The following is a 25619-nucleotide window of genomic DNA, read 5'->3' as shown; positions in this document are numbered from 1 at the left end:
CTGGCCAATATTCATATTGGGAATTTCTAAAAATCTTGAAAAATGCTGAAGGTAATCTTTTATTGAAACAGGATTCTGGTATACTGGTATTAACAGCATAGGATCCTAGGTCTAGGTCAAGTAGGAGTCGTAATCAGTGCTACGGAATAATACCATCACTGATTACGACTCCTACTTGACCTAGACCTGAGATCCTATGCTGTTAATACCAGTATAACAGAATCCTATTTTAATAAAAGATCACCTTCAGCATTTTTCAAGATTTTTAGAAACTCACAATAAGAATATTGGTAAGTTACTCAGAAACATCGCTGAGCCCGAGACGCGGATGATTAGAAAAAAAAATTATTTAAGATCAACTCGGTTAATTCTGCCATTCTCTTTAACAGTATTCGCCTTGAAGAGGTTCTTTTATCAACATATTGTTATTATCATTTTTTTCTTTCTTTCTATCAGTCCTCCTGTTCGACTGGGTGGTTTTTATAGTGTGGGGATCCTGGCTGCATCCTTTCTCCTTCAGAAGGATGGATGTTCGAGTCACTCCGGGGTCACCAGTTGTGAGGACTGGAATCAGACAAGGAGAAAGCTTGAACTAACTTTATTGAATGTTGTGGTTGTTTTTGATTAAGCTGACCTGTGTCAGCACGGGCTCTTGCTCACCGAGACAGCTGTATATGAGGCAGCAGTGCGGACGGAAACGTAGTGTCCGTCACGCACGCACATACAAAAGGGGACGAGCCCCGGTTGCGATTGTGTTTCTTCGCAGCTGAAAATATACATATATCTTCGTGCAGAGAGTACATTTTTACATGATATATAGTATATCGGCGGATAGGCCGTGAAATGCTCTGAATTTTAGTATATGGTATAAAAAGTATGTACAGAGGAAGGTCGGACATTTGGCGAAATGCCGTCCTCACAAGTCCATCACTTTTCTTACTATGTGCGCTGTTTCCAGGAGCACACTCTTCTGCATGAGTCCTGGAGCTACTTCAGCATCTAATTTTTCCAGGTTCCTTATTTAAAAGATTAATCTACGTTGATTGCAAAACATGCCCGACAGTTCATTTCATAGAACTTCAATACCCGTTACGGTAACACGAATGTCATTTACTTTGAAGTTTTAATCATACAATAATTCTTTTCGTTTATGCATTGCAAACGAAAGTCAATCTTATGCCTTTTCTGACTTATTTTAGTGAATATTCTAAAGTTCTACCATTGCATAAAGCAGTTACTATTGTAAACATTTTATTTGTGAAGTTGATAAGTATTCTTTGATAATGTGACTATATATTCCATCACTCTTCGATATATAGGAAAGCCTATAATGTTGCTGATATGTCTGTTTTTTTTTTTTTTTGCTCATATGTCTTTTTTATGCTTTTAATGGTAGGTCTGCAGTTCTTTTAATCCAATAAGCATCATAATATATATAGATGTTTTACCTATAGGCCTAACTCTCCAACTCACTCCTTAAGAATAGAGAATTGAATGAGGTAGCTCTACTTTATTAAGGTAAGGTTTGTTTTACTTCAAGCTATCTACGGTACAAGTCACTTCTGTTATGTATTATGAATTATTGCAAATGTTACAAAACTGTTTCCGCTGAAAGAATTCTAACTGGAAGCTTGAAATGCATTGCCTGAGCTCAGCGAGTCCTAGACCTGGAGTTCACTGAACGCTTTTATTGTTTATTTCATGACACACTGCATAAAATGAGTGATATTTTTGTTTGTACCGTACTAAATGCTTCACATAAAACACAAATGACACTTATGTTTATTTTTAGTAAACAATGAATCAGTGGTATATACAACCAAAGTAGATGTGATATTTGTAACCTGTGACAAAAACTATAGTAGATGTAAATTGTGGTATCGTTTAATCGTCGGGTCAGTGAAACTTGCTTTATTGATTTAATTGGAATAGCATGCATCAGTGTCCCAGAGTCTAGACCACAGATTTAGAGTGCTAGACCTACATCTAGGAAATGCGCACTCATTTTTCTCTTTTTTAGGGAAGGAAGATAAACATAAAAAGCATAGTATTCTACAAACAGATGACATGACAATGGACTATAAAATGACACATGAAGCAATGATAGGAATCAGCATCCGCACTTCGCAACATTTTATCAGCTAATGCAAAATAATTCACAGGTCTGTAGACGTGAATAAAAAGTTATGAGGAATGGTGTATTGCAAAAAATGTGCTCTTGCTATTAAAAGAGAAAAAAAAGGCTACGTCCGGCATTGCAATTAAGCGAAATAATGATTAACTACCAACAAAAACGCGTTGCCTGGGTCCCCGAAGCAACGCACAAAGATAAATTTCATTGCAATTTTTCCCAGTTTTGTGCTACAACCCATCGGAAAACCCTCACGTAATTAGTTCTGCTTATTTTTTCATCAGTCATCGCTGGACACCATAAATACTCTTTCAAACGTCCAGCTCGCCACTATGGAGAGGAAATTAATGATCTGACAATAGGGCTGGCTATCTGCATCGTGGCATAGCAGTTCTGTATCGTAAGGACATTTATTTAGTAATATTAATTATTATTTTCGCCCAGCACCACAGATCGCTGCGGGATAGATCACGAAAGCTATTTTCACAAATTTGCGTTAAATATGTACGCATTGCTCAGGGATAATGTGAATTGGCAATTTATATCTATAGTCTCAGTGGCCTGGTCTGGGCCTGGAAACCGCTCTCTCTCTCTCTCTCTCGGCAGCTCGAGCTCGGCGCTCGGCAGGCCGCAGTCTGACTGCCAGACGGCCCAGACCAATCTTGCTTACATTCAGTATGTAACGAAACGCCGCGGAGTGAGTGTTCCTCAGTGGCGCTCGTCGTCAGAGCTATCGCAAACTGATCTCGCAGTGATTTTTTCCTTACAAGATAGCAAAATGCTATGGCCATTACTGCTCCTGTTTTTCACTTCTGTTTCCCGAGGTGAGTAAAACGTGATGTAAAAAAATAACATTAATTCCAGGCTGGCTACAGATATATTGTTCTTAGTCGGCATGCCTAGTGAAACCCAAAACGAGCGAGGTTGGCTGGAATGACGCAAAAATAACAGTTGGAATTTTCGATGCCATTGATCAAAATTGAATTTTAAAGCATTGAGAAAATGATTCCAGCTTGATGGCCACATTCTACGCATGTTGCTGGACACAGTACGAATAGCTATGCCCAGCCAGATCACGACAGGAACGCATTGTGCAAAGACGACCGGGTCGGGGCTGGAAAGGTAATGGAATTGCGGGAGGGTGGGAACTCGGCAGATCCTTTTGATACCTTCGGTTTGCGAGCCTCCAAAAGTAAGGGGAGAAGGAAAAGGAGGGGAGCGAAGAAAGGAATGGGAAGGGAGGGAGGGAGGAAGGGAGAGAAAAATTGTTTGTTTGCACGTGCAAGCGGTGTGTGATGCGTGCGTGCTACATTCGGGTTGTAAACATGCGCACGTATAATCCTATATATATATATTATATATATATATATATATTATATATGATATATATATACATACATACATATATATATATATATATATTATATATATATATATATATTATATATATATATATATATATATTATTTATATTATGTATGTATATATATATATATATATATATATATATATTATATATATATATATATTATATATATATATATAAAGTGTGTGAAGCTGAAACGTAGACTACGGAAGAAATCTGATTGGTTTTCGTCGTTTTATTTGACATTAACATCTCAGTTAACACGACGGTCACTTCTTTAAATTAAAACTATAATTGATTGGAAAACTCCAGCCACATTACACTTAACTTGGCCTGTAGCCCCTGACTTATAAAATCTATAGATAATGTACTATTTTATGAAATAATGTGTTTTGAAACGTAAACTTCTAAGTGCTATTAAGTTCCTTAATGGTTCCAGAATGATTTTTGCTTTTGAAACATTTATTATGATTAAACATTAGGTTGGAGCCAGACTCATTGTCTCATGGACACTAGTCCTAAACACGACATAGTGACAAAGATTTTGTAACTATTTCATTTTTATAAATTTTATTATTATTATTATATCTTTAAATTTAAAGGGCGGGGACAGAGAATGGTCAAGAGGGGGGGATGGGTGTGTGCTCTTTGTAACCTCGTCATGGCCCAACCTTTTGAAGTTCAGAAGTTTTGCCTTCGATATAATCAATCGTCTGTGTTGAAGGTCAATGTCACGAGGAGGCTAAAAATAAAAACCAGGGAAAATGTGTGAAAACCAGTCCATCATAATTTGAATGTATAGGTGTAACGTAAACCATTCAGCGCCAGCCAGCTTCCAGTTGAATTACTAGTGGGCCTATTACATAAAACAAGGCGTGCTCCGACCTTCAGCTTACTGGGCGTATGGTAAAATCTACTGTCAAATAGAGCATTGTTTCACCAACGAAAATTAAAATTAATGCGCTATATTTCATTAAAAATGATTTTTCTTTACTATCATTAATATGTATATTATTTATTTTTTAAATTTCATCCTGATAAATAAATCATAAATATCCTATCATAAAATTCTTGTATCTTTAACTCAACTGAAAACACCATTTTCAGAGTTTTTTAGGCTTTTCCATAGGGCTTTCCTAACCAACCTCCCCCCACCTCCTCGCCCCCGACAGCAACAGCAACAAAGTATTTTGTAGGCTTACTCCCCTAGCAAGCAAAAATCATTCAAATTAAATTGTTACATCGACGGAAATTTGCCTGTTTTATTCGTATCGCAAGGATCTTAGCTGATGCGGATACCAAGTTGTTAATTATCGTAATGTCACGACTCATAAGTCACAGATATCAATATTTTGTCCAATTACCGAACGTTCGTCGTTAAAGATGGTTATCGTCGAGACTATTTCGCGAATCCATGTTAAAGTGTTTTAAGAATGGACTCGGTCTTTATATATAAAATCACCATATAAATATTTTCGATGAAAATGATAATAATTTGGTTTCAGATTCTTTATCATGGACATATAAAATAAATAAAATAAGTTCTGAAAAATATCCTAAATGTTCAATTTTTGATACAGGCGCATAGCTCTATACAATTTCAACCCCGTTGGTGCGCCTAGAATCAAAACCACCGAGATGGATATCTCGGTGGTCTTGCTGGAATACTCATGCAACAATGCAGGTAAAGGAATGCTGTGTTTCGTAATTTAGCATCGGCGAATTTGTTCAAGCAGCATTATGTGGAAATAGTAGTGTGTCTAGCATTTATTTTTCTTCTCCACAAGTCATACAGGGGAGGAAGTGCACGCAAGGCAGTAGGGAAGTGTAAAACCTATAATTCTGTGGTTCACTCCACCGCAGAACTACTTTTTCTCGGAGAAGGGGGAGAGGGGCATGTCAGTGGCGTAGGTGGCGCTTTAGAACCTGTATTTCTCCTTTGTTTAATTGTATTACGTGTGAAGATGTCTTCAAAATTTTCCTAGTCAGTGAAGGTCAAAATCTGAGAATGATAGGAATACAACATAAGAATGTAGGATAAGTAGTATATTTTGCTCTTATTGATGAGTCTGATATTTATAATTTCTAGAGTATTTGATATGAGTTGAAATATTTGATTATGTTAGAAACTCAAAATAATATTATCTTCGTCGAGTAAAGACGCCGCTTTTACAGTAAGACTTTTTATAATGGTTGAAATGGCAATGTTTAGATGTTTGCTAACGTTGCACACACACACCTCTCTCTCTCTCTCTCTCTCGTCTCTCTCTCTCTCTCTCTCTCTCTCTATATATATATATATATATATATATATATATATGTGTGTGTGTGTGTGGGTGTGTGTGTGTGTGCGTGTGTATATATATAATATATATATATATATAATATAATATATATATATATATATATATATATATATATTGATGTGTGTGTTTTTTCAAGTCTTCTTATAGCCTAGATTAGAATAACCTATTCTCTCTCTCTCACTGAAGTATTTTGATGCCGTGCAGTTAATTATCTCACCTAATCCCTCTAATTACCGTCTAAAGTTTTTGATTAATGCTACACACTATTTCACGAAGTTTCACATGAACGTCTTTCGTCACACTTGGTGTTTCTCTTCCTTAACAGTGGTCCTAACTGTCTCTGAATGTTAATTTTTTATGGCAAATTTAATTTTTTGACAGGCCCCTCTCTTTATCCAAATTTTCATGGATTTTTTTTTTTTTTTTTTTTTTTTTGGGGGGGGGGGACGGTGGGACGAAGAATAGCAGAAGTGACATCATAATAGTTACACTGAGTTACTACAAACTATTTACTATCCACGCCATTTTTAACGTAAAAATTGAGCATAGGGCTTAACAGAGTTTAAGAGCTGTCATGATAATAGTGTCTTCCAAGTGCCAAGCTTCAAAAATTGAAATTATCCGAATATAGTAACTTACACGTTTCCTTTCATTTGTGTGTGTGTGTGTGTGTGTGTGTGTGTGTGTGCAGCATGTGAATGCATTCAAGGTAGATAGATATTTTTACCTCTGTTGCCTGATGTGGCCTTTCCTTACAGCATCAGCCCTGGTTTATTATTTGGCAAAGGGGTTTTTACGACTGCATGCCCTTGCTGCCATCAACCACAGTTATTAGCGGTGGGAACTCGCCTTTGACTAAAATGTGTACTTGCAAGGCAGCAGTTTCCACACTTATGGTGGTGGGCCTAGCCTTTTCTTTACCAAAAAGTAAGACTGCAAGGCAGCAGTTTCCACACTTATTGGCGGTGGGCCTAGCCTTTTACTAAAAAGTAAGACTGCAAGACAGAAGTTTCCACAGTTAATGGCGATGGGCCTAGCCTTTTACTAAAAAAAGTAAGACTTGCAAGGCAGCAGCTGTCCTTTTAGTCGCCTTTTTAACGTGACAACACGCAGGACCTATCGTTTGGTAGCACATTCCGTTAGGTGGTAGCATTCCCCTTAAACCGCCCCTACCACAGGGTAGTGTCTGGTAGGTGACTTTTCGTATCTTTTGTTATTAAATACTACAAGTTGTTTAAACATACGAAATCTTTAGGTGGCTGAAAAGTAATATCAGGTGAAGATTTTATCAGACTTATCGTGTGCTAGTAGAAAAGGCGTTTTAAGTGAGGGTCTTCAAATATTTAGACGTATTCTGATCGAGTGTATCTCGTATCTTGCCAGTCTCATGCAAGAAAAAGTTGTCTAAGAACTTTGGCATCGTCTTGAAGTGTGACCTAATGTTAGAGGAAAGCCATTTTCAGTAGAGAAGTTTCAAGCGCAGAATTCAGGTGCCGGTGAACCTCGGGACCAACTGCTATTACGACAATTCCAGTTCAAGCGTAAAAATATACTGCTGTTCCAGGTAATGTGTTGAGGCTTGATGTTTTTACAAGAGGGTGCAATGTTGCTCCCAAGTGGCATACTTATTTGTCACAATTCACTGATTTATTTCTTATTTGCTGTTGGTTGATGTATTTCATCTGTAATTTTGGTTATCTGCGTGTTTTACATAACTTTTTAAATTGCTGATTTCGTTAATTTTGTTTGATTTATTCTGTAATATTGTTGCATTAGTCCTTTGTTATTAGCATTAGCCTTTGATTGTGCTAGCTTGTAGTCACAATCATCCCTTGACCAGTTTGCAATAGTCACTTAACAGTAATACCAATTCTAAATGCCGCTGAAATAAGGAAAAATTCTATGCAATCTAAATAGAAGAAAAAATGTAGGCAATTTAGATAGAGGGAAAAATTGAAAAATTTAGGCAATTTAGATAGAAGGAAAAATTTTTACAACCTAAATAGCACTTGGCTTAAATTCACTTAGGACTAGTCTCTCTCTCTCTCTCTCTCTCTCTCTCTCTCTCTCTCTCTCTCTCTCTCTCTCTCTCTCTCTCTCTCTCTCTGGTGTTCTCCTAATAATAGTATTGGAAAATTGACTGTGGAGCCAATGTTGGTGATGATGACTCACCATTTCCCCTCATTGAGAAACAGAGCCACCTCTTCAGAAGGGGGGCAGGCGTGGACAATTGGATGGCAGAGGTCTGTGTAGTGCGGTTAAATTTTAGGCTTCTGCAAACATATCCTCTGTATTGAAGTTGCTTTTGATACCTCTTCATCTTACATAAGGTACTATATGAAAGCACTTTTCTATGAGGTTTTCAAGCTTTGATGTTCAATAGGAGATCGGTCTGGGTGATGAAAAAGACCTCTAATCTTCCAGTCTGGTGAGATCCTCCAGCTGTGAATGATATTCTTGGTGTTAAGCGATTTTCTGTCCATGTTTATTGATCAGTCATTCACCTATTTCTCATACGGAAAATGTCTTATTCATATAGTCGCTTTAATTTTGAGAAAAACGCTTAGTTTACACAGAACTAAATCATTCCAATATCTGCACAGTGATGGTATTAGGATCGTCGTCCCACCCAATAATGCGATAAACTGCGCTGCATAAAGAAAAGAATAATTCTTTGATACCCTTCTATCTAAATCTGATTGGCATTTCATAAGATTAATTTTCTCAAAAAAAGGTAGCCCTATTATGAAGGGAAATGGCATTTTTCCTTCTAAAAATGAGCGATCTTTCTATTAGCCAACAATATGTTGTTCGCTTTTTTATATATAAATGTAATTTAGAGGTTGGTTCGTTCACCCCCTAGTCATCTTAATGTATTCCTTACTGGTTGTTGCACTAGAATTGTCGGACAGTAAAGGGAAAAAACTGGATGAAAAATGTGTTTGATGGTTGTTACGGATGAATTCTTAATGTATTTAGGTGCTTCTGACTCGGTAATGTAAAATGTTTTTATGTAATCAGATTTTTGGGAGAGCAGTTTTGAGACAAAGTCATGGCGAGGCAAACGGGTCAAGATTCGTACCCTGTCACATCGGAATTTTTAATTTTATTTTTTTTTCATCTCTTTTTCCTAATTACATTTGCTACTAATCTACCCCAGTTGTTGCTTCAACGGAGTTATGTATACTTTTTAATCTACTTGTTCTAATAAGGAGGACAAGAGTAGTGTGAAGCACGCCTCATCGGCTTTAACTCGCGCTGATATGAACCTATGAACCCAAGCGAGCACGTCTAGACATCGGTGCGAAAATTGATGGCTTGTGTCTTAAATGCCAAGAATTGTTTTAAGCCATATTATTTTGCCATTTCGGGAAATTCGAGTGAGATAAAAAAGTGTGGTGAAGCCGCGGTCAGTGACGCACGAGGAATATAGTCTTGTCGGTTAATTCAAAATGAATGAAGCTGATTAACGGACTCGTGAATCAGGTTTGTGTCAAGACGCGCACACGTCATAGAACTCCTGTTATGTTTCATGAAATATACAGTAGTAGGACTATCTGATGAACACTTTTGCGTATTTATAAAGACTAAAGGAACATTCCTTTGTCGACTGCTTCCGGGAACTGACTTGGTTACCAAGGGAAGCGCCCTGCCTCCGTTTCTCTTCCTTTCTCCGCCTGTCTGTCCCAAAGGGGAAGAGCGAAATGGGTTGCAACCGTATTCAGTGAGGGAGGGAGCGCACTCATTACAGTTCACTGAACGAGCATCTTGTGTTAAGACTTTCTTTAATGAAATAAATTCAAAATTCAGTAAGGATTAAGTAAGGGCATTTAGATCCATGTATTTTAACAGTGTTTACAAAAATCTAGCAATCGCAGTGTTTAGTTGAAAACACAAAACTCGCGTTAACTGGTAAACAACCGCACGTTTCAAAATACAATCAAGTCCTGCATTCAGAGCGCATGAAAACAAAGAAATGTTGGCACAACGAATAACGTTTCGTGGACTTTTATGTATTTCTGGTGGTGAGAAGTAACTGTCTCGCTCAGTAAGATCAAGAGACAATGACATGCTGCTGAGTTGTCACCTGTAGACCCATCCGTGAGATGTAAGAGGGTCTTGTAATAAAGGCGAGATCGTAATTAGTAGCAGCTCTGCAGGTGGCTAGGGAAGAATGAAACGATAACAATCACGCACTCACGCATTAGCAGCAGCAACAGCTGTGGCGGCCGCGGAGTCGGATGAGATCTGATCACCCTAAGGTTGCTTTTCGTGCGTGATTAGACTGATTAGTACGATGATAATACGATACAAGATGTAACCTTAAGTTTGGTGATTCTTTTTTTCTTCAATTTTATCATCCAAAAGCTAACTGAATTACTTACGCGATTTATATTATTTATAAATACGTATGCAGTGATGCGTACCTAGAGTGCAATAACATAATTACAGCTCGAATAAAGTTCTGTCAAATCACATTACGCATATTTTGCTCGTTATTACACCAATTTGCAGCTATCATACAAACAATTCAATTAAGGTGTCAGGTCGCATATCAATTTGAAAAGTAGGGCACGCTGTGTTTTTCTGTTCTCGTTATGATACGCAGCCTGATAAGTGCAACGTTCGAACTCCCACAGAAAATGTGATATTTGCAGCTTAAAGGTAAATTGGTGTTGCAGGTAGACCTCTACATCTGTCCTGTAATATTCGGTTTGGGCGTATGATCTTTAGCAGTGGTTTTTAAAGCGCAGAACTTGTGCGATAGAAATTCCCGGAGCTAAGAAATACCTTAGAAAATTTGCCTGCTTATATCATAGGAAAAGCCTTTTATTGATTTATGTTAATAGTCTTCACGGAATTGTACAAGTCTGAATCGGTATCTTACGAAAGAAGAAAAAGAGGGAAAATCGAAGCACACGAGTCGCTTTGGGAGCTGGGGAGACTTTGGATCAATACACCACTAGCGATCCCCTTGTCAGACGAAGACCCCAACCCCGTCCCCAACCCGAACCCCGGCCAGCCCCAGTCCATCGAGACCCCAGAGAACACTCCCTATCACAACTATAACCTCTCTCATCTGTTTCGTCCCGTGTAACCTGCCACTTTTGTATTTCAGACAGCCTCGCAGTGAATTAAATTCCTTATTGTCGTCGTTTGTGAAACAATTTTTGGCTTCATTCATCCAGGCAGGTAATCGATCAAAGTTTAAAAAGAAGAAGAAGTTCATTTGGCGCCTCAGATGGGGTGGGGAGATAAAACACGGCACGGCAGTTGCATTGCTTCTTTCGCAAGGCCGAGAGGTTTGACCGATTCTTCGTGACGCCACGCAATTTTGAGCTTGCAACTTTACAATGCTTTGTCATTTGCTCTTACACTCAAAAGGTTTCCAACAATATTTTATGGTTATGTTTAGGCCTGCAAACAGAATGCATAGGATATTTTTCTTTACCACATTAGATATGTTTAAAAAGTATACATATTTTTTTAGTTTTAATGAGAAAAATTATTACTTTAATCATAAGTTCTTAATTAGTACAATCTACTTTTTATTGTTCGATAAACATGTTAGAATTTTTATAAAACTATTTACATTGCGGCCGAAAACCACCTGAGTATTTTGGAAATACGTTTTTGTATTTCGTGCCGCGAATCAGGAATATGTCGACGTCGGCAAGAATTATTTTTTTACAGATATTTTTCCTGTATTAAATACTAGCATTCAGCATTTTTATTACTGGCATTACAAAACATTATTTGAGGAGCCAATAACATTATTCTTTGAAACTGTATTATTATTATTATTATTGATGGTAGGAACTGTAGGCTTCATTTAGCACCCATGGTCCCATTTTTTTTTTTTTGTGGGGGGGGGGGGGGGGGGGGGGACGGAGGGGGCGGTGGCTCTGGGTTCATTTAGAAGCCACAGTCTGTATTTTCAACTTTCCTGAAGCTGTTATGACTTCGTAAATGTTTCGAGAGAATAGTGTGATATTATGAGATATTCACGTTATATTATGATAGTTAATATTCATAGTGGCGGTAGCCTGTTGCAGTTCGGTATTTTAGAATATATAGAATATACCTTGCAAATGTTGACATTCAAGTGCCAACTGGAACCTGAGTAGTGACGTTTAATTTGTCAGCACATTAGTACAGAAGAGTTGTTATTGTATCTTTTACCATTTGCCTGAACTATTTGTCACTGGGGCTCAGAGTAGTTTAGGGTTCATAATGAAATGATAGGGTCAATGTTGAGATGTCCCTTTTTTCAGTTTTCTGTAAAAGAAAACTATTGTGCCGACTTTGTTTGTCCGTCCGCGTTCAGATCTTAAAAACGACAGAGGCTAGAGGGCTGCACTTTGGTATTTTGATCACCACCCTCCAATCATCAAACTTACCAACTTGCAGCCCTCTAACCTCAGTATCTTTTATGTTATTTAAGGTTAAAGGTAGCCATAATCGTAACTCTGGCAGCGCTATAGGTCCTAACAACATAGGCCAGCACCGTACCGTGGCTGAGTTTCATGGGCCGCGGCTAAGCGTTTTTTGGGCCGTGGCTGAGGCCATCAGGGGACAGAAAACTTATTTACGCCGAAAAACTTCGGCGCATTTTTTACTTGTTTTAAGTTATAATGTAGCAGTATTTAAGTTAATGCATCATTTGTTAATGGGATACAGATCCAAGATTAAATATTGAGTTTTGAGTAATATTTTCTCCGGAAGTTCATCATGTCAAAACAGGAAGGTAAACGACGCAACTGTAGAATTCATCCAAAAACTTTCCGACAGAAACGTTCCCTTAGATCGACGACATCTTGGATGCCTGAGTTGTAAACATATCGAAGAAACCCGTTATTTGAAAAGTTTATCCATTTGGACAGATCTTTGTCGTCAAGGGACGAAGTTAATGCGTCTCATCTTTTGTAGTCGAAGAATTAGGTACCCGGAAACAGTTGACTTACTTATTACTTAGATGACGAATTGATGAATATATGACAAACATTTCGAAGGTTCTTGCAAAAAAAATAAAAATCATCACTCAAAATGCGTAAATTCGCGCATTTTAAAAATTAGGAAAATGGTGAAGCGAATACCAATTGCTGAGTATAGAAAGCATCTTTTAGTTAGTATTTACAGTGCATTCATGAAAGGAATGCTTTTTAAAATAAATATTATTAAACATATTAGGACTAACCACAGATTCCCAATAAAGAACCAGTATATCTCTAGAGAGAGAGTAGGACTAACCGCATATTCCAAATAAAGAACCAGTATATCTCTAGAGAGAGTAGGACTAACCGCATATTCCAAATAAAGAACAGATCGTCTAGAGAGAGAGAGAGCTAGAGAGGAGAGAAGAGATAGAGGAGAGAGAGAGAGAGAGTTGCCAGACAGTGTGAGTAGTCATCCGATTAACCAGTTGAAGAATGGAACACGAATAATAAGATGTCATGTAATCGATCCTGAAAGGTCTAACAGAACTTCCTAAGCCTCTATAGAACGAAGACGACACGATTGTTTAAGGCTTTTTTCCGAATCTTCCAAGAGCTTATCAGCAATCGTGAAGTTCTTGTCGTGACATTTAGATGACCTGAAGAAATTTATCTCTCCAGAATAACCTGAAATTAGCATGACAATTAAATTAACAATAGAATGAGAGTACTGTTAAAAAAATAATAAGAATTTCTTTGTTACTTGGGAAACGTGTATTCGTGTTAATCTTTAGGGCTGTAACACTTAGACGTCTGAATCATTTATCTCTAAGAACTTAGCAGAAAAGTGTCCGCTACTTGAAGACGGTCTAGTGCAAATGGACTTTTAATGACAGTGCCATTCAGAGATCTCACGTGTTTCAATCATTCATGTTGGCTAGCTGATTATAATTGGGCATAGTGAATTATGGTAGCCAGAAAATGAATTGTTAAGTACTCAGGTATATAAAGATATACTAACGCTATGATGTGTTACGTAGCAACACAATTCATGATTGCCACGAGCTATGTTTACAGTATATTTATATTGTCTTTATAAATGTTACAGAACAGTCTAAGAAAAGAGAAAGTCTTAACAGTCTTTCTCTTTTCTAGACTGTAAGGGTAGAGGATGTTGAGAATATAGTACCAATGGTAGAGAAGCATTTTACCTTTATTTTCTGGCGCTCATTGGCGTGGTTGGTATGGTATTGGCGTGCCACTTCGCTGGTCGCGAGTTCGATTCTCGAGTATTCCATTCAGGCGTGAGAGATGTGTATTTCTGGTGATAGAAGTTTACTCTCGACGTGGTTCGGAAGTCACGTAAAGCCGTTGGTCCCGTTGCTGAATAACCACTGGTTCCAGTTATTTTAAATGCTGTGCAATTTCTTCTACTTGGTCTCACGATACTAAAATCTTTGAATTTTCATGCTAATTATTACATTTTAGTTTTATGAAAAGAAAACTATAGTGCCGGTTTTACCTGTCCGTCTGCGCTTTTTTGTGTCGGCCCTTTTTCTGTCCGCTCTCAGATCTTAAAAACTACTGAGGCTAGAGGGCTGCAAATTGGTTTGCTGCATCGTCCACCTTCCAATCATCAAACGTACCGAATTTCAGCCCTCTAGCCTCAGTAGGCATTATTTTATTGAAGGTTAAAATTAGCCATAATCGTGCGTCTGGCAACGCAGCAACATAGGCCATCATGGTCGGCTGAAAGTTTCATAGGCCGCGGGTTATACAGCATTATACCGAGACCACCGAAAGATAAATCTATTTTACGCTGTACAGAAAAGGATTGCGCCGAAGATACTTCGGCGCATTTCTTACTTGTTTCAAATGCTTTTAACGGCATGATGACCGCCATTATGCTCTTGTTTGTTATTAGAAGAAAGGAATAAATCTACAAACTTTTGATAGCGATATCTGATGAGACCTTCACCACTTCGTCTACAGAACACTGGGAGCGATGAGCTGTGTTCCGAAGGTGGTAGCTTGCGAAGTCAATTAAGGGTGGGAAGATGGAGGCACGGTCTAGGTAATATACCTAGACCGTGGATGGAGGAACCACGCGAACCTAGCGAACACAGAATATCGGGAGGAACGAATAATTAGAGACAAAGAAGGCGGACTCTTCGTGTATATGTTCCCCCTGGGAGGTCGTTGTATCAAAGGGCATTATTAACCTTTTGATGAGGTTACTACATAGCACCCCTGTTATCATTTATCTATATAATTCATTCCTTAGGTATAGACGGAACTTTCAGGAAACAGACCTAAGGCGTATTCCTACTGTGGTATTGAGGGTAGAATTATCTCTTGTTGCTTGCCCTGTTATTTTCTGCAGTGTATGCAATGTCTCCTTCGCAACACAGCCAAAATTTCTTAAAATCAAATCAGAGCAACAATGACCGAACATCCGCACTAACAGGAAAATTTGAGCAGCACAATAACACAATTAAGGGCACATTGCCAAGAGAATCCGCTTGCCCCTTCCTCTTTCCGAGTCGCTCATATCCTTTTGCTATCCTCCATCCATCCTGGAGAGAGAGAGAGAGAGAGAGAGAGAGAGAGAGAGAGAGAGAGAGAGAGCAGAAATGTATTGCCTGTACGTTGGATACTTTTCTTCGCGTCTAAGTATTATGGTACTACAGAATGTTGCATTAATTATTTCCGTGTGGGAGTAACTTCACCTTTCTTTTGCATTTAATTTTGCTTCCCCCTTTATGTCTTTATGTATCAATTGTATATACGAAGTGCAACAAGACTGCAAGCTGTTGACTTGTCCAACTGAAATGTAGTCGCTAAAAAGTGATACTTACATTCTTCCATTTATGTCCGACCCGTGTTGAAAATGATGCATAAAACAAACAGCGTGGGATAAGGAATCATGTAGAACATGTGGTTCACAGTGTTCAATGTATATGAATCGCTTAAAGTCTTATCTGTAACAGAGGAATCAAGGGAAATTCACGGCTCTCGATTTATATTCATTGAAAGTTTCAGCATTGTTGGTTTCCGCTATTGTTTCGTCAAAGTTGAAGCCATTTCTCTTCAACTTTTCCAATATCGTCGCTTGCACCAATTTGACGGACGCTTGCTACACAAGCAACAGAAACAATGTAAAATTTCGGACTGCTTTGAGAGATGAAAGGTTAAAAAAAAAATCGCGTTGCTAGGCATGTGTTTCACTAAAAAATGCAATTCACAATATGTGATGCAAGTATGACCTGTTTCAGGAGGAAAAGAGAACGAATGTGTGAGAATTTTGTTCGTGTACTTGGTTAGTGCCCCCCCCCCCCCAGTTTTTAGATGATCTAAAGAAATTTCTTTTATTTATATTAAATATATATATATATATATATATATATATATATATATATATATAAACGTGAAAAACACTAGAAAAGGCAAAGAATATGACAAAATACATTCTCCAAGGGACTAACGTCCGTTCCTGTCGTAACCACTGAGTGACGTTAGTCCATTCACAAAATAGGTTTATTACTACTACGTCGTATTCTCTGCACAGTATGGTGTAGATCCACATTTCCTCCCTCTAAACTTCAAACGAGCGCCTCAGTGGCGTGGTTGGTATGGTGTTGGCGTCCCACCTCGGTGGTCGCGGGTTCGATTCTCGGCCATTCTATTGAGGAGTGAGAGATGTGTATTTCTGGTGATAGAAGTTCACTCTCGACGTGGTTCGGAAGTCACGGAAAGTCGTTGGTCCCGTTGCTGAATAACCACTGGTTCCATGCAGCGTCAAAACACCATACAAACAAATAAACTGCAAACGCCACAGGTCCCGGAGGAGGATAGAGATATTGAGCGAAGTGCAGAGTCTTTGGCATTTTATTTAGTTTTCATCGAATAGATATTTGAAAAGCTGCGTTCTCTCCCACGGCAATACAAACGTCAGAGGCTGCCCGGAGGAAAATAAAGATGTTCGACTCAATTTAGGTCTTTTTTCCATCCTTTTCAGGGAGTGAAATTGCAGAGGAGTGCTCTGAGAACGAGATGATACTCCAGTGTCCACCAGAGAGCGGCGAGATTGCGATCAGCGAAGCGTGGCTCTACGGCGAGAGCGCCAAGCCTTTGACCACCGACTATGCCTACGAAGACGACAGGTGTCGGGTACGGGAGCCCATGATCCAGTACAAGAAAGGGTCGATTTTGCAGTATATCAACAAGCAGTAAGTATGATGTATGATTTTCACGTTCGTTTTTCAGTGTATAATCCTCATGCAGGTAAGCGTATGATTATATATATATATATATATATATATATATATATATATATATATATATATATATATATAAGTCATATACCAAGTTACCGTTGATTCATGATGCATACATGGAGCTACAAATGTCCTTTAATATCTAATTCGCTCTACCTCGGAAGTAATATATTTTCATGTACTATGTTAACGGAGTGGAATTTTTTAGCTGACAAATCTCTTATCGGCGAACATATATGAAAATATATTAATTCAGAGGTGGAGCGAATTAGGTATTAAAGGACATTTGTAGCTCGATGTATACACACACACACACACACACACACACACACACACACATATAATTATATATATATATATATATATATATATATATATGTGTGTGTGTGTGTGTGTGTGTGTGTAAATAAATTCTCCTGTTAAAGCAGGATTCGTCTCAAGTATAAAAGACCCATTAAAAAACTCTGGTTTAAAGCTAAGGTCTATATTTCGGTGGATAACTACCACTCTTGATAAGGGTGGTAAGTAGTTCACCGAATGATCGTCCGCCTTAGCTTTTAACCATTATTTTAATGGGCCTTTTATATATATATATATATATATATATATATATATATATATATATATATATATATATATTATATATATATATATTCCACTTTCATTCTGAGGAGATTGAAAGAGTGTGCCACGTACCCTCTATATTTCATTGGTTAAATATTTTTGTATCCCAAATCTTGCACGGTTTTCCTTACCTTTTTGGAGCTAACCTTGTTCATTTTGGTCCCCGCCTGGTGGAAACAACATATTATCTATTTCCTTTTATGAACTTCAATAACTCGGATATTAAAGATCCAGTCCTCAGCGTGAAGGTTAGAGGATTCGCTCATGATGTGCTGTCATCCTTCACAATTTGTGTGTCCTTTCCTCAAACATCTCTTCAGTGGAGTGCCACCTTCTACCTTCATATCTTTGCTTTCAAAGTTAACTGTCAAGTGGTTCCTCTTCTGATCACTTCATTTTCTATCTTTCATAACTTCCTTGGAGAAAGTAAATGAAAAGTCATGAACTCTCTTTAGAAAGCATAAGTGTTCAGTCTGTATTTAAACTTTACTTCCCTCGCAACTCACAAACGTACTCTTCATTTTTCCCCACCTCACTCCTCCCCTTAGAGCGCCTCAGTGGCGTGGTCGGTATGGTGTTGGCGTGCCATCTCGGTGGCCGCGAGTTCGATTCACGGGCACTCCACTGAGGAGTGTGAGATGTGTATTTCTGGTGATAGAAGTTCACTTTCGACGTGGTTCGGAAGTCACGTAAAGCCGTTGGTCCCGTTGCTGAATAACCACTGGTTCCACGCAATGTTAAAACACCATACAAACAAATTCCTCCCCGTAGGCTGGTAGTGCCTTCAGTGCACCTCATGCGTTAAACTGTAGGCATTACTTAAGGTTCTTTGCTGCGTCCCCTCGGCCCATAGCTGCAAGCACTTTCATTCCTTATTCTGTACCTCTGTTCATATTCTTTCTTCCATCTTACTTCCACCCTCTCCTGACAATTGTTCCAGAGTGCAACTGAGAGGGTTTCCTCCTGTTATACCTTTACAATCTTTCGACTATCAATTCGCTTTTCAGCGCTGAATGACCTCATAGGTCCAAGCGCTTGGCCGTAGACCAAAATTCTATTACATTCCCACCTCACTCCTTTCCACGACTGCTTGCAATCTGCGTAACCACTTGTAGAGAGAGCCTGTGCGTTTGAAATTTCGCCCTGAACTCTTTCAGGACCGATCCTGGTGGGTGATCGGGAAGTTTTCTGCTTCCGAAACTCAATGGTGCGAAACAAATCGTCAGACACTACAAATCGTACGTTAACATGACCGAGGAGCGACTAATGTTCTTGATAGTTTCATTCCTTGCTTTTATGGAAACGTTGCCCTAACTTGATGTCATTTACTCCAAACTAGTCTAACCACAACCAGTTCCCCGTAACTGGTTTTCAGCATTCTCATTCATTTTATTTTTATTTTTTTTCCTACTTGATGTATATGAGAATTTGCCTACGCTTAATGTTGTAAGCTGCATACTCTCCTGTACTGGAGTCTGTAGCCTCATGACTGCCATGTCACTGAGGTGTTGGCAAAATGAATGATGCCATGTAACTGTACTCCTGAAATCTCTCTCTCTCTCTCTCTCTCTCTCTCTCTCTCTCTCTCTCTCTCTCTCTCTCTCTCTCTCTCTCTCTCTTCAGGCATTGATTTGACTATGCTTATTCATTGGCTATCCAGACTAAAGAGAAACACGCCATCTGCCTTTGTCTTTCTTCGAAGCTGCACAAAGTCACTGCAGAGAGAAATGTGTCCTTATGGTTCAAGGACTCGTGTTCTCAAGACCTTTGACAAGATTCACACAAGGTCTTGTTGACAATGCATCTTTATTATGGCTTCACTTTTTTTGCAGGTGTCCAGCAGATTCACAGTTTTTTTTTTTTTTTTTTTTTTTTTGTCTTCCCTGTGCAGTTTCTTTTCACTATTAACAACCATCACGTGATGATTCTCGTCATCTCAAACGATCTTACTCTCCTTGCCATTCTCCTATGGAAGATCTTTTCAAAGCATTGCAGAATATTGTGTGATACCGTTAACACTGAGAGAAATACGAAGAAAGTTAGGGCTTCGCGACATGTACGTCTTGGGATGCTCTATAACTTCTAAGCTGTTGTACCAAAATCTTCCTCCTTCTCTGTTAAGAATAAAACGTTAACTGACAGAAATATGAAGAAAGTTGGGGCTTCATGACATGTACGTCTTGGGATGCTCTATAACTTCTAAGTTGTTTTACCAAAATCTTCCTCCTTCTCTGTTAAGAATAAAGAAAATTCAGTTTTACGTTCATTTATCAAATGACTATGATATACTGAATGTAAGTTGTTAAAATGTTTATTGGCTTGTTTTGTTTGTTTGTATATATATTCATGTAAGTCTACGTAGTTATATGCATGCGTGTATGACTTTACTATTTAAGATTAAGGTTCAAAACCAACGTGAAAGCCATCATAAAATCATAGAAGGATTAATGGTACTATAACAATAATATTCATCTTCAGTGAAAATGCTAACAAAACATAAAACGAACATTAAATACAAACTAAAAAATTAATCACAAAATTACGGAAAAAACTAAAACAAAGGCAAAATATATAAAAATAAGGTGAAATGTAAACAAACTACCACACCCAAAGTAAAATGGCTAACGACCAACTTGTGTACCTACTATAGTAGAGTCACATCAACGGTGCATCTGATGTCTAGGCCAGTCCCTTACGACGCTCCTGATTGGCTGTTAAGCCAATCACAGGGCTGGAAACTCATTCTCTCGAGAGAGTTCACCTACCCATGTTCCACCTCTCCTGAGGGATACGTCTTTCAGGAGAGGTGGGACATACATCCTGCCTACGTGAACTTTCTCGAGAAACAGAGTTTCCAGCCCTGTGACTGGCTTATCAACAGCCAATCAGGAGCGTCGTAAGGGACTGGCCTAGACATCAGATGCACCGTTGATGTGAATCTACTATAGTAGGTACACAAGTGGGTTGTTAGCCATTGTACTTTGGGTGTGGTAGTTTGTTTACATTTCACCTTATTTTTATGAAATTTGCCTTTGTTTTAGTTTTTTCGTAATTTTGTTATTAATTTATTAGTTTGTATTTACTGTTCGTTTTATGTTTTGTTAGCGTTTTTACAGAAGATTTTAGTAAGACAATTAACTTTATTATGATAATATTCATGCAATATTCAATTCCTTCAGAAGACACATTTGTGCCTACTAGTGATTTTAAAATTCTTACTGTTTCCCCAGATGTGGAGGTCTGTCCAACTGTAGCTTCAGTGTGTGGGACCACGTCCCAGGTGCCGATACAAATCAAGAGATTTGGCAGAAGGGTGTCCTCAGGGCTGTCTACCACTGCAAGAAGAGTAAGGACATTATTATTATTATTTTATAATTTCAATAAATGAAACTTATTCTCGTGGAACAAGCACACAGGGGCCATATACTTGAGATTCAAACTTCCAAGGAATGTGGGTTTCAACCTCCCACCGCAGACGCAACACGGCATCAGTAACCGATCATGATACAGAGCCAGTGATTTTTCATGGCCCTGGGGAAGGTGCGAACCCTCGACATCTGAGCGGTATGTCACGATGCTAGCCACCATACCAGCAAGACCATTTACAATTAAAAAGCTCATTTTGCCCAACATTATCTGCTATTGAAATATTATGGAATCTGATAACAGAAAAAAAATTCTCTGAAAAAGTCATCGAATTCAAACATTTAGGAAATGATTTGTGAATATTGGGCGCAAATGGTGACTGCAGTGACAGCGAAAACTGACGTAGACAGTTTCAACTGAAGAATGCCTGTTGTCAGAATAAGTTTTATATCTTTGATATTAGAAAGTTTCGCGCGTAACATTTATAGATGTTAAATGAAATCATGTGGTGTTCGTGTTACCTCATAAGATCGTTTGGTTTAGATTAAGTAGGCCTAGTGTTGAAGAGGATAATATTATAGACGTGAATGAATCAATCAAAATACTTTGTGCGCCAGAATTAGCTTTACAAAATCAGAATCAGTAAAGGACTTTCACATTTGCACAACAGAAATTTAGAAAGTGAATTGACTGACCTTTCACATGTACTCAATAATACGGGTAGACTCGAAGAAATTGGATGCAATGTTTGAAACGCATCCTGTCAAAACTACGTATACCACGTATTAACATCCTGTTAGGCTATCCATCCATCGATGGAAACAACACAAAGTGTTCTTCGTGCGTGTAGTTAATCCTCCGTGGCATTTGTCTCATAAATACGCAGGTACTTCCTTGCAGGCGCACTGAATTCGAAGTTTTTGGTTTTGAATGGATAATACTCTAAACCACACCCCTATGGAAAGTGAAATTAGCCAAAGTAGACTACGTGACCGAGTGTTCCCGAGCCCCTTATCACGATTACTAGGTTTATGGATCATTCCTGGCTTTCTCATTATCAATACAGCCGGCTGGTAATGGGTGCCAACGCCTGCTGGGATGAAGAAAATAGGACATACTTGGGGCTACCACCTCGCCCCGCTTATCTTACTGAGAAGTCGGAAGGATGTATTTTTCTAAGCGCGGTTACTTCTAAAGGGGAAAAGGCGTAAGGAGAGTATGTATATATTATATATGTGTGTGTGTGGGTGTGTATGCATTTACATACATACATACATACACCAATGAGCAAGGGACAGGAATACCCGAATACAGACATCAAACAGGATGGCAGACAGGAATGCTCTTGATTAGTCATTATATTACATGTTTATTTCCAACGTTTCAAAATCCATGATTACATCACCAAGGGCTCTAGAATTATATAAAAAAAAAAAAACATTGCAATAAAAACTACAGAAAAAATACACAGATAAATTTAGAACATAAAATTTAAAAAGGGAAGTTTTACATAGAGGAGACAGAGGAACGGTCAAAATACTGAGAAATTAATTAAAAGAAATGGAACATATGAAAGACAAGTAAATATATTTCTATATTTAAGATTTACATTTAAAATACTGAAAATTAAAAACATATTAAGAAAATAAATAAATAAATTGACAAAAATGATTTAGCGCCTTAGTGGCGAGGTTGGTATGGTGTTGGCCTGCCACCTCGGTGGCCGCGAGTTTGATTCTCGGGCATTCCATTGAGGGGTGAGAGATGTGTATTTCTGGTGATAGAAGTTCACGCTCGACGTGGTTCGGAAGTCACGTTAAGCCGTTGGTCCCGTTGCTGAATAACCACTGGTTCCATGCAACGTAAAAACACCATACAAACAAACAAACAAAACATAAATTATGGTATGGAGCCAACCTGTCAGTACGATACAAATACAGAAAATGAGGTTTCCAAAGAAAAAGATAACAACACAAGCATTAATATTTCAACAGGTATGAAGGAACAGCCCAAGTCCCAGAGTTCAGTTTCCGAACAGCTGTTTTATCATCAACGACAACAGTATTGGTCGTTTCAGCTAGCTTGAAGTTCATCCAATTATGCAGAAATCTCTGCTTTTAATGGGAGTTTTACAAGATTTCATGTGACTTCTAATGATGGAGTGTTGGGGGTTGGAGAGTTTTGCCCCCTTGCGAAAACTTACAGAATCAATTCGTACTTTTAAAAGCCTCCGATTCTGATCGGGGTGTAACTTGTTGCACGGGGATAAAACTCTCTAAACCCCGAACACTCCAACATTAGAAGTCACACGAAATCCTGTAAAAAATTCCATTGAAAGCAGAGATATCTGCATAATTGGACGAACTTCAAACCAGCTGAAACGACCAATACTGTTGTCGTTGATGATAAAACAAGGTGTTTGGAAACTGAGCACTGAGACTTCGGCTGTTCCTTCATACTTGTCTTAATAATAACGTTTTTTTTTTTTTTTTTTTTTTTTTACCTCATTTCCTGTATTTGTGTCGCACTGACAGGTTAGCTACATACCATTAATCATTTTTGTCTATTTATTTATTTATTTTGTAATATGACTTTCAGTTTTTAGTGTTTTAAAATATAAACTTAAATACAGAAATATTTTTACTTGTCTTTCCCATGTTCCATTTCTTTTCATCAATTTCTCAGTATTTTGCCTGTTCCTTGGTGTCCTTTGTGTAAAATTTCCCTTTTCAAGTCGATTGTCGTTTTTTATGTTCTGATTTTTCCTTTGTGCATTTTTCTGTAGTTTTTATTTCCAATGTTTTATGTTTTTGAATTCTAGAACCTCTGATGATGTCTTCACGGATTATGAAACGTTGAGAATAAACATGTAATATAGTGACTAATCAGGAGTACTCCACTCTGCCCTCCTGTTCATGTATATATATATATTATATATCTATATATATATATATTTATATATATATATATATATATATATATAATAGATAGATAGATAGGTATATTACTCTTATCTATATACGTATATATGATTATACCAACTAGTTTTAGTTCTCAGAAATTCTTTAAGGAGAAGATTGCTGGCACCATGTCCCCGTTTTTTTTAAAACCCTGCCTGTGATGCAACGTAATGGATTAGCCATCAAGTACCGGGGTACATCAGTCACTTTCGTGGTCAACTAGACAGTGGATTTCTCAGGAATCGACCGTGAGTCGTTTTCCTTCCATGGGATTGATCCTTAGTCTCTTACCGTGAGAGAGAGAGAGAATGGACGATTGAGCAGTTCATTTTGGGGTCTTGCCATTTGGCCACTTTCGAAGAAGAAGAAGAAAGATTTGGCGCCAGGAATTTCGGACACAGACTTCGATGTCAAATTTGAAATTAGAAATTAAATTTTGAAGTCCTTTAAACCCAATCATACTTATAATTTCCAAAGCGCCTCAGTGGCGTGGTTGATATGGTGTTTGCGTTCCACCTCGGTGGTCGCGGGTTCGATTCTCTGCCATTCCATTGAGGAGTGAGAGATGTGTATTTCTGGTGATAGAAGTTCACTCTCGACGTGGTTCGGAAGTCACGTAAAGCCGTTGGTCCCGTTGCTGAATAACCACTGGTTCCATGCAACGTAAAAACACCATACAAACAAACTTATAATTTCCTTTTATTATATTTTTCCTGTCAAGAATAATCCTCATATCCACAACAACAGGAAAACAAAAATGAATCTGATAAATAAATTCCTTTTTTTCAGAATCTGAGTTTTACCGCACCTGTGGCACGGAGTTGTGGGCCCAGAGCGGATGGATCCAGAATGTTGGGTACCCTGAGTATTACCTGGGGGACGAAGGCCCCTGTACCATCACCGTCAGTGTGGACGAGGGTCAGCACATCCAGCTGACCATAACTGACCTTAGTATCAGAGGTAAGTCAGATCCGCATTTCTCACTCATTGCAGCAGAAAGCTGTGTATCTTCCTAAAATGAAGCTGGCTCTGTTTTTTTCCCTTTATATGTTAGTAAAACTTGGCACTGTCTTCACTGTTATGCCTATAAAAGATTAAATACACTAAAGGAAATTGGAAAATAAATTAAATCTTACTGGTCTTTGTTAATAATGCAATATGTATTCTTTTTTGGGTAACAACCATCTTATACATTTAAAATGCCATAAATCAGATTTGAGAATATATGGCAGTGTAAAAAGTAGATATGTCATTGACTTATTTTAGGATCAGCACAAGATCAGATCTATTGCAATAAATTCATAATGTATAAAAAATATCACCAGGATTACAGTATTGTCATTTTATGGCGAATGGTTGATGGAAAAGAAAAATATATATAAAAAACAAACTGTAAGCGAGAGAGCGTAAGTGAAATTGGGGAAAAGGGGAGGAGAAGTGGCGACCTCTTGCTTCGCTGCTGAGAGAGAGAGAGAGAGAGAGAGAGAGAGAGAGAGAGGAGAGAGAGAAGGGGGGGGGGGGGGGGCGGGGGGGGGGGGGGGGGGCGTTGGAGGCACCGTATGGAACACGCCTGAGCGATCACCAACAAGTACTGCCAACGTCCACAGGTCTCAATCCTCACATGCAAAAGAGAGAAGAGCATTCAGTTCGTATT

General features: G+C 38.3%; 2 protein-coding genes across 2 annotated transcripts in view; one reads left to right on the top strand and one right to left on the bottom strand.

Annotated features, from left to right (window-relative positions):
• Window positions 1–25619, bottom strand: part of LOC135210138 (dynein intermediate chain 3, ciliary-like) — a 131695-nt gene that overhangs the window by 1539 nt on the left and 104537 nt on the right. The gene's annotated exons all lie outside the window — the stretch shown is intronic.
• Window positions 2790–25619, top strand: part of LOC135210137 (uncharacterized) — a 41943-nt gene continuing 19113 nt past the window's right edge. The window contains exons 1-4 of the mRNA XM_064242957.1: window positions 2790–2955; window positions 16757–16967; window positions 20870–20985; window positions 24755–24925. Coding sequence (XP_064099027.1) covers window positions 2910–2955; window positions 16757–16967; window positions 20870–20985; window positions 24755–24925 — 544 coding nt within the window. The 5' untranslated portion in view covers window positions 2790–2909. The remainder of the gene's footprint in view (window positions 2956–16756; window positions 16968–20869; window positions 20986–24754; window positions 24926–25619) is intronic.

Source organism: Macrobrachium nipponense, chromosome 39 (genome assembly GCF_015104395.2).
Source record: "Macrobrachium nipponense isolate FS-2020 chromosome 39, ASM1510439v2, whole genome shotgun sequence".
Taxonomy (NCBI): Eukaryota; Metazoa; Arthropoda; class Malacostraca; order Decapoda; family Palaemonidae; genus Macrobrachium; species Macrobrachium nipponense.
Note: the sequence above shows the minus strand (reverse complement) of the source record. Positions and strands in the feature narration are given on the sequence as shown.